We start from the raw sequence: 10,614 nt of genomic DNA, 5'->3' as shown, positions 1-10,614 counted from the left end.
GAGTGGTTTTTTAGAAATGAGAAATAGTTTTAAGTTGTATGTGTGTAAATAGAAAACTTTAGGTGTTAAATGAGTAAATAGCATAGTTTTAAGTGTTATGTATGTAAAAATCCCAAAAAAAAAAACAATAAAAGATGCTGGAAAGACATAGAAGCTATAAAATGGAAAGACGTGTTTAAAATCTATATTTCCAAAGAGATCATTTCCTATATGAATAAATAAATATGTGGGTATTTTATTAAATTCACTAAGATTCTAAGAAAAAAATAAAAAAGAGATTTTTACATACATAACACTTCAAACTATTGTAAATACATATTCAACACTCAAAATTTTGTATTTATTGATATAGCACCTAAACTCCGCATTTTCATCTATTCTAACACTCCATTACAAACCCATCAAAAATTCCTATCAGCCGTACACCATCTTTCGTTTCATGCGAACAGTCGCTCACATAATTGAGGACACGAAGAGCAAACCTTGCCGACCTAAGAAGAAGAGAGGCCAGGGAAGGCAGTATCGGACTTATGTGGATTTTTGACTGGGTTGTAACGAAGTCTTAGAATAGATGAAAATGGGATTTTAGGTGGCAAATCAGTAAATAAAAAAAACTTGAGTGTTGAATATATATTTATAATAATTTGAAGTGTTATATATGTACAAATCCCAATAAAAAAAAATTGCACTTGTAAAAGCATTTCCCAAACCTCCGAGGATATTTCGAAAAGAAAATGCTCGACATAAATTTGGTTTCCTTGTCCCTCGGATTCAAATCAATTGTTAGATTAAGTACCTGAAGTCGAAACCGGTGTAGCACTACGCCACACCACTTTGCCCTTTATTACGCAGCATCCGCTGGATCACTTTAACCTTGGAAATATTCTTGCAGCATCAAAAGGGTTCGGTTAGATGAGTAATATTTTGTTTAGGACAATTTTATTGTCTATCAAAATAATTTTTTAACCAAAAAGTTCTTTTAAAAATAATTTTTAAAAAAAATTGCACTAAAAAAACTGTTTCAAACGAAACTAAAATCATTTTGATGCTGCGTAAATACTCATGAAGATAAAAATATATGGCCAAAGCATTTAAATAAAATCATGTGATGAGTTTGAAACAGAACTCTTTCTGCATAAAAAGTGAGAGGACGTTGCTTGCACTCTATCAGACTGCAAAGAGTTTACTGATGTTCTAAGAAATTTAGAAGATCCTTTGACAATAGTACGTACAGCCGATGCTCGAGGACTATTTCTGCCAGCTTTTTCATTGAATTCGGTATGCTTTGCTTTAATTGGCACCTGATCATTAGCTTGATTGGCTGCTGTTTTCACTGTCGATTCTACAGGAACAAGTTTACCATCCACTTGGTTTGTAAATACAAACGTAACCTGTGAATACATGGTCAGCATGCAAAAGAAATTCTATTACCTTACTGAAAAAGAAAATGTAAAGAATAGATGAAATGAAGAAAGAGGATCATAAAAAAGCGAAAATTATTCCGTGCGAATGTTGAACGCCGTCCAGAGATCAACTAGAATGTGCAAGTCGCCCTCTGCTTGGTACCCAGCTCGGTGTTGCTCAGTACTGCGGCTCGGTACTGTTCAGTATCTGGCTTGGTATTGATGACGTGACGTATTCTTGTTGGTCTCCGAACGGTGAACTGTGTTCGGCATCCACACAGAATAATTTCTCCATAAACAAAGCCAAGCCAACTACTGCTCAACTCAAATTTGTCAAACCCCAACAGAGCTTCAGTTTTAAAATCTTGTTCAATCTTATGTATTTAATTTTAATCCAGCTCAAGTGGTAGTGGTAATTTAATCAAGCCTAATAAATATAAGTTGCAAATATTATATACTTGTAATCTCGTTACCTAACACGTGTATGTCACAAGACGTTGAAAAATTCAATTGATAAGCATTTTTTTATTTTTATTTTTAATTCAAAAGCATTAAAATAAGAATAAAGTCAATATATCATTTAATGATGATCATTATGATTTTCCTTCATATTCATAGTTTTGTTAATATTGTCCACTAAGAATACAGAGGAAGGACATTAAGTGTGATGTTAAAAAAATTAAATAAAGTAAATTAAACAAACACAAAACAGTCTTCTATTAATTTTTTACCAAACTACTTATCAAACAAAAAACAAGTAAATTCATTAACACGAATAAATAAACAGGTGAATCTTCAAGGGCAATTAGATGTCAAGCTCCCTAAATTGGGTGCTAATTTGATTATGAACATTAATGAGCCTTAGTAGACCGGGTATCAAGTTAAGCCTTGTGACCTAATAGCAATAACGGTTTTATTTTCCATAGAACAACAGAATTCCATGCGATCCAATTGTCATCTCCGAAAAGAGGTTTTTAACTCCATATGCAAATCTAGAAATTTGGTTCATTTTTCAGAAAAAAAAAATTCCTTCAGGACTCGTAAATCACTAAGAAAAGTTAGTGAAAGCATACGAAAAGGCAAAAATCATTATCATGATAAAATAATAGTAACAATAATAGGGTAAATGCTCTAAGGCAATTTAAGGTTTCACTGTTTCAGTTAAATAGACTTGCAACAATGTTATCCCCGTTACATACATTCATCTATTCGTTGCATAACATTAAAATAGTAAAATATAGTTCAAAGACCTACGCCAACCCCAATTCTAAATACTAAAAATCATAGTCATAATTAGACTTATCCCAACTATCTGAAAGCAAAACATCAAAAACTTTTTGTCTCGGGATCTAATGCTATATATGATAGTCTCACACTGAAAATACACATTGAATTTGTATGAGACAACTAGATTTTCCCTAGGAATGCAAGTAGACAAAAGCAAGAAAGTTAGGCTAGTCTCCCAACGGAAATACACATTGAAGTTGTTGAATGAAATAGGTATGTATGTATGCACGCCAACCAAAACACCTACTGACGTAGACCAGAAGTATAAGAGAAATAGATGATGGAATTCCCATAAACAACGGGAGGTCGCATAGATTGTTTGGGAGACTAACATATTTATCTCACAAAAAAGCTAAAAACTGCATTTACAATCAATATTGTAAGTCAGTATGCATTCACCATCTAAACATCATCAAAATGTTGCCTACACTATATTTAGATACTTAAATTAACAGAGAAAATGAATGTTTTGGGGGAAAAAAGAAAGAAGGAGAATTAATGCTTTTACAGATGTAGATTAGACGAGATATATTCATGGCAACCGGTCAACATTAAGCTATTGTACTAACGGGGAATGTAAGAAATAATCCTTTGTTCGTGTAAATATTGACTTGAGAGTACTTGCTCTAGAAATTTGGCTGAAAAGGTTAATAGAAAACTAGAAGTATAAAAAATTTGTCCAACAAAATTGTTCTGCAACCTAAAAGTTACAATCAGTATCACACAGAATCATGCCCATGATGATCAAACAAAAAATGTCGAATTGAGTATGTACATTTTAAAGGAAAAGTTTGAACAAGTGACAATTTGTATAACCTGTGCTCATATTTGGAAGCCATTGATATGCTGACAGAGGGCATCCTACATCAAGGTTTTAAACCTACTCAAGAAGTTGGGAATTAAAAATATCTACAAGTGTGGCAAATGTGGAGATTAAAGTTTTGTTTAGGACGGCTTTCTTACTGCTTCTTAAAGCATATTGCTAGCATAAAAATTTAAATTTTTGTACTGAAAAACTGCTTTAAGAAGTAAGAAAGCTGTATCAAATGAAGCCTAAAGCCCTTGTGGAAAGCATGGCATTAAAAGTTGAATTTTCAAGGAATTAAATTAGGATTTTTATCTGTTGCTTGCTGTAATTCCCATTCCTAATTATGGCCGTTTTTTATTTTAATTTGTCTAGATTAAAGAAGTCCTTTTACTCTGCCACGGGAGTGCTAATAAAGTAATTTAGCGAAACTGCGAAAGCCTGACTTTCATATGTTTTCACATGATCATTTCCTAAGGCAAAAACAAGAAAAGATAAAATATAAGAATTTAACACACCTCATCACCAGCCGCGGCATGCAGTATCGCATCTGGCAGAGTTTCAGGGATGGAGTGATGACCCCAGTTATTTAAGTCTTCCTCAAGTGGGCACCCAATCTGAATTGAGATTCAGACAAAGTAAATGGAAGACAAATAATGACTCTTAGTTCAACCTTAAAAAAAAAAGTGTATTTACAAAATTGAACCTGTCTTTCCGATTTTTTTAACTTGTGCAAGCATCCAGCAAGTTCGGCAAATCCACCAATGTCATCAGCCGATTGATTTACTTGACAGCTTCCACTTGAATCTTTACTCCTAACATCCGAGTAACCGTTGTTGTCTTCCACTTCTTGAGCATTAGTGTTGCAACGAGCACAGTTCATGTTTTCATGAATCTCAGACCTATAGAAATTTAAAATAGAATAAAACATAGATAGGATAAGATGGTTAATATGATAGAAACTGACGATGTAACAGGAAAACATTTGCAGAATATGATAGAAACTGACGATGTAACAGGAAAACATTTGCAGAAGTAAATCTAAGTCAAATAAATGTACAAATAAAAGAAAATGAAGAATTAAGACATCAAATGAGTGAAGAAATTCTAATCCGACAAGCATAAAAACATGATCATATGAGATTGTCTTCATCATTGATTCTTGAAGTTGCCGCTTGATCTAATATTGTGTTGATAATCATCAAGTGCTCATCCAAACTGACAAAAATTCAAGAAGAAATCAAAGAGTAACAAAGATAGTATAGATCAAAAGATGGATTAAGGGGTTGTTTGGTTGTCTGAATTAGGAGGGTAAAGTAAAACAATTACAGGTATTTACTAATTTCGGTTGTTTGGTTAATTTTGAGCGGAATGAAAGGAATACCTCCGAAGCAATAGCGGGGTATTAGGGGAGGCAATTCGCGCGACTTCGAAACCCGCTCAAATTGAGCGGGTTAGAAATTCTTTTCGGCTGTTGGGGGATGATTTCGCCGAAGCTGACATATATTCTCCCTTCTTCTCTGTTCTTCCTTGCTCTCTTCTCCATTCTTGAGATCGTGCTGACGTTCCCGCATCGTCGCTTCGCCTGGTTCTGCAAATCCTCCGCATCCATTTCCCTCAGACCTCTTCCCACCAGATCCCGCGCCCTCTCTTACGGAATCTCTTATCATGTTCGAAAATATGGGGTCTCTCCCTGGATCTCAATTGTGCGGGCTTCGGTTGCCTCAACCGCCGCCCCACTCCCAGCCAAAGCTAGCGAAGAAGAAATTGGAGAAGATGGGACCGATGACTAAGAATGAGGTCACAATGGCAGTGACACTCCTAGTTATACAAAACGAGCGTATACAGAACACCGCCGGCACGGCGAATGGCGTCGGCCGTCGGAGATGGAGCCGCTTGCGGCGTATTCGAGGAATATGTTGTAGAGGCGATTGATTCCGCCACCAGCAGTATCTGTAGTGATGTCGTGACCGAAGCAGGAGATGATTTGCGGGCAGCCATGTAGTTCGGTGAGTATGGCCTCTTCGCGCTGAAGAAGGGAGGCAGAGGAGAGTGGGGCAGATTTGACGGCATGTATGGTCGGAGCCGGGTAACTCCGGCGGTGAAAGGCCAGGTGGACGGCACTGGAGCTTCCTCGTCCGATAGCGGAGCCTCTCACCCAATCCATCTTGTATGCTTTTCTTATTAGGAAAATACGAAGCAGAGATACTTAGCTCTGTTTAGGAATCTTACGGGCACAGAACGAACTGGTTATGACAGTTTACTGATCCAATTATATATAAAAGGTAAATCTCTCACCTCCTTGAAAAAAGGATGTAAAAAATATGGTTCCTTCTTTTTTTTTAATTCTAATCCCTAAAATTAAAATTAAATTTCTCTCAATCACAAATATTATATCATATAATTTCAAAAAAAATTTATCACTGCTTTTATAAATATATTAGTTATAATGACAAAAAAAATATTACAAATGCACTGATCTTACTTTACTCTGGATATATCTAATCAAACAAGGGAAACAGTTCTCCTGTGCTTACTTTACAGACAACCAAACAGCCTCAAAATATTTGGAATGCACTACATTTACTTTACACTGCATTTAATTTACACTGCGTTTACTTTGCAGGCAACCAAACTGTAAGACTCAACCAGATAACCAAGTGAGTTGCTAAATGCTACTTATAATTCAAATTTATTGATTAACTATTTGTTAAATAGATTAATATTAAATAGGTAAGTTTAATGTTAAATATTTGTTACATTAATAATAGAAAATAAATGGATTATGTAATTTCAGTTAAATAAGTAAATTTTTTTTTTATTATGAATAGATGCATAGTTTGGGTAAATAGCAGTTATAGCTTGGGGCCCACTCTCCTAACCTTATCTACTTTGGATAAGTGTTGTTACGGCATGAGAATAAAATGGGAGAGAAAAATGAAATGCAGATATCACGGAATAGAGGGAGCCGCTGATTTTTGACCCCAAAAGAAATGATACCTGCATAGCAGGTGGGGCAAAAGGGACCCCTAAAGAGGCAAAAGGGACCTCTATGAAATTCAATGGCGATAATGCCAGGTTTTCCTGGGCTCCATTGAATTTATTTATGAAAGAATAGCCAAATATTTTAATGAGAAAATTGATATTCATTATGGATCTAAGATAATAGTTAAAGGTAATGCCAAATGAAATATTTGTAGTATCTCTAATAGTTTAAATTTCATTCATGTTTATTGTTTTAAAATTTTAACATGCGAGTTTAATACTATTTTCAATTGCATAACTTACGGAGCCTCATAGCTTACCAGTTATCTTTTACTGGTTGTTTTTACAGGAAAAGGGAAAGGAAAAGTGGAAGAAGTTTGATACGCAAGTATTTAAGTTTTTTTTTGTTTATTTAAAAGTTGAAATCTACTCTTAAGGTTAGTAAAGAAGTTTTAATGTTGATTTATTTTGAATTGTTTTGGATTTCCTTAGTGGCTCTGTACAAAGTCTTTGATGTGATGAAATTTGGGGAATTATTAGATGCTTCCTTTATTATTCCGAACGATATTATATGATCTTTTATTTAGATCTGAAATGAATTCAAAAGAGTTCAGAGATAAATGATGGAAATGTTATGATTATTATTGTTGCACTGCAATAAAGTGTAGTTCTATTGTGGGGTGTTACACAAACAGCCCCTAAATGAAGTCAAAATACATAACTAAATATCGAGGTACAATTCTACAAATTTTCTTCAAGCTTCATATTTGGAATCAAAAACTTTTAATCCATGAGCAAAAATATCGAGGTGCAATACAAATTGTTCCATTTAGTATGTGATTAAAAACCTTTTACCACAGATTTATTCTCATAGGTCCTGAAAAACACATCCATCATAGTTGTTGATCTTGCTACTCCCAAGAATCTATTGATGAAGTCACTTGAGCTCCACCATCCATCCATAATTGAGGTTCGCATAACCCTTGAAAACACATCTATAGAATCATCCAAAATGTGCAGCAAAGACATGCTCTACAATAATTAAGTTGTGGCTTAAGCAATTGCAGAAGAAGTGCTATGAAGGAGGCATGAGCTTCAATAGTATGACCAACATAAAGCTAATATAAGGGGATGTCATGAAGTTCATGTGATCAATTAGAGACCCATGGTTTAAACTCATGCTAGCCACATTTACTGCTATGCTAAAACCAACATCCTCTTATAAATCAATACTACTATTATAAAAGGGATTTGAATTGAGTTTCCACTCAAATAAAATCATAACTTTCTATTTTAATTACTCAAGTAAAATCCTAGCCTTCCATTTTGATTATTAAGATTTTTTAAGATTTTAATTGTTATTTTATTTACATTAATTACATTTAAGTAAGAGCCAATAGAAATGCCAAAGATTTTAATTTCATTTATTTCTAAATCTTAACCTTCCATTTTATAATTAATCTAATATTCAATATTAATTTTAAATCAACACCCCTTTTCACCTCCCAATTCTATAAGACAAAGCATCAACACGCCTATTCTCCCCCTGCTGCTTGTTTGCCGACCCCACGTAGTGGGATAAAGGTTTGATGTTGTTGTTGTTGTTGTACTCTTTTGAACTTCTTGCCTTTTCACCTCCCAAGTCTAGAAAACAAAGCAACCTCAAATCAAATGTAATTCCTATTTTATAGTTTTTTTTGTATGTTTCGGCCGTTATTTTGTAGTTTGTTGAGCTTGACGTTATGCATTATATCTTCATAAATATTACTTCCCTTGTAAAGACCGGTCTAGTTGGCCGGTTCAGTTGAGCTTCTATTAAAACCCCGATTCAACAGAGTGAGCAGAAGGACAGGAAGCGCGATTGGGCGGAGCGTGCTCCGCGATTTCAACAAGGCTCGGTTCAGTATTTAAAGTGAAGGATTGCGTACGTGGGGGGAAAATAAATACTCATTCGTTATTTGCTCGTTTCTCTCATTCCTTTGGATGCAAACGAACAGATAGCGACAGAAACCGAACGAGAGAGAGAGAGAGAGAGAGGAGAAGAAGGTAGGTTTTCACATTTTATGCATTTTTTCTACATCTTTTGAGATTTAATTTTATGAAATGATTTATCATCTTAAAAGAAGGTAGAAGAAAGAAACTGAGAGAGAAAGAGAAAGAAATTGGAAGAGGAAGAAGAAGAATTTTGGGCTTTGGAATTTCCTTCTTAAGGAAAAGTAAGTGATTTATTTTAAGGTAAGAATTAATTAGAGGAATGTTTATGAAAAGTTAAAAATAATAATAATCATTTGATATTTGTATGTCTTTAGGTTCTATTGCCTAAAGTTATTTCACGGATCAAGGTTTAGAATCAAAGTGGGTAGTTATAATTGTGTATAAATTTTATATTTGTATTTTCATTTTCTTTCAAAAATGAATATTTATGATAATTATGGGTGATTACCATTGTGTATAGGCATTTTTTATTTTATTGTTAAACTTCTATTTAAATTTTAAAAGTAATGTTTACTTATCTTTTGATATTATTAGGTGAGAAGATTCAAATGAATATGTGATGATGAATTTTTGACTTTAAATGAATATGTAGAAGAAAAATGTATCAAATACATGATTTAAGGATATAAATGCATATGTAAAAGAAATAGATATACAATACTTACATATATAAGAAAATAAGTAAAAAACGATGAAAGAATAATATGACCTATATTATAAATAAAAAATATAAATAAACAAATGATAAAGGGAAAAGGATATGCATGCAAAATTACAGGAGTTTATCCCTGTATGGTACTGGCCCAGGAAGCTGTACTCGTGAACATTAAATGAAAATGAAAAAAGAAATGGAAATGGTTGTATATTTGACTTGAATACAAGCATTATTAACCCCTTCCTTTCTTAAAACTCCCCATAGCACTTGTCTTGGAACTTTATCATATGATTTCTTTAAATTAATAAATATCATATGTAGATCCTTCTTATTCTCTCTATACTTCTCCATCAAACATCTCAATAAAAGTATAGCTTCCATAGTTGACCTACCCGACATAAATACAAATTTAATTTGTGAAACATTAGTATCACGTTGCAACCTAAGCTCCATAACTCTCTTTCCATAATTTAAAAGTATGGCACATTAACTTAATTCCTCTATAATTCGCACAATCTTGTGCATCACATTTATTTTTAAAAATAGGAATCAAAACACTCATTCTCCACTTATATGACATATTTTTAGTCTTCAAAATAATATTAAAAAGTTTAGTAAACCAAGAGATTCCTTCATCCCCTAAATATTTCCACATCACTATTGGGATGTCATCCGTTACAACAGCTTTTCCACACTTCATTTTCTTTAAAGCCTCTCTAACTTCAATTTTATTAATACATCTATAAAAACAAAAATCTTTATTTTCATTTAGGGTCCTAAGATCACTAAAGTCAATCACATTCTCATAATATTCATTGAAACGTTCAGCAAAATATCTTATCCACATTTGTTGAGTATCCTCTTCTAATAAAAGCACTTTTTTATCTTCACCCTTAATGCACTTTATTGTAACTAAATACTTACTAATACTATCTCTTTCTTTGGTTAACTTATACATATATCTTTCATCCTCCTTAGTATTTAATCTATTGAGAAAAGAACAAAATTGGTCCCTCAAGTCCTCAACTCTTTGTGAAGGTCCAAAATAATCTCCAACTCTTTTGAGAGACCAATTTAGTCCCTCAACTCTTTAAAATGAGATTTTTTTGTCCTAACATTCAATGTTGGAGTTAATGATATTAAATGAAAGGGTAATTTGATCATTTTTAATTAAATTGTTGACTTCTGTACACATGAACAAAAAAAATCTCTAGCACACGTACCTAGATCCACAAATCCAGCATGAAATCCCGCGATAGCTCTGCAAGCGGCGCCGAAATAGCCCGGGTATCCTGCGATCTGCCTCGATCAAGCGCCCATGTATGTCTTTAAATACCCAAGCAAACTGAGGCTTTAGACCGACTCCTCCCATGCGATCGAGCTCCCCATTCGCTGCTCTATCGTTGCTCACCTGATACCTCTCCTCTGAACTCCACCTCTGCCTGTGCCGACCACAAGCCTAGAGAGAAAGAGAGAAAGAGAGA

At 33.9% G+C, this 10,614-nt stretch overlaps 1 protein-coding gene across 2 annotated transcripts in view; it reads right to left on the bottom strand.

Annotated features, from left to right (window-relative positions):
- Window positions 1-1,057: 1,057 nt before the first annotated feature.
- LOC110099002 (DNA repair and recombination protein RAD54) overlaps window positions 1,058-10,614 on the bottom strand; it is a 57,367-nt gene continuing 47,810 nt past the window's right edge. For both annotated transcript variants that reach the window (XM_020826025.2, XM_028694881.1), the window contains 3 exons: window positions 4,202-4,397; window positions 4,014-4,112; window positions 1,058-1,391 (listed from right to left, as the gene is read on the bottom strand). In XM_020826025.2, the coding sequence (XP_020681684.1) occupies window positions 1,092-1,391; window positions 4,014-4,112; window positions 4,202-4,397 (595 nt within the window). In that variant the 3' untranslated portion in view covers window positions 1,058-1,091. The remainder of the gene's footprint in view (window positions 1,392-4,013; window positions 4,113-4,201; window positions 4,398-10,614) is intronic.

The sequence above is a fragment of the Dendrobium catenatum genome, unplaced genomic scaffold (assembly GCF_001605985.2).
Source record: "Dendrobium catenatum unplaced genomic scaffold, ASM160598v2 fragScaff_scaffold_586, whole genome shotgun sequence".
In the NCBI taxonomy this organism is placed as follows: Eukaryota; Viridiplantae; Streptophyta; class Magnoliopsida; order Asparagales; family Orchidaceae; genus Dendrobium; species Dendrobium catenatum.
This window is presented reverse-complemented; position numbering and strand designations above follow the sequence as displayed.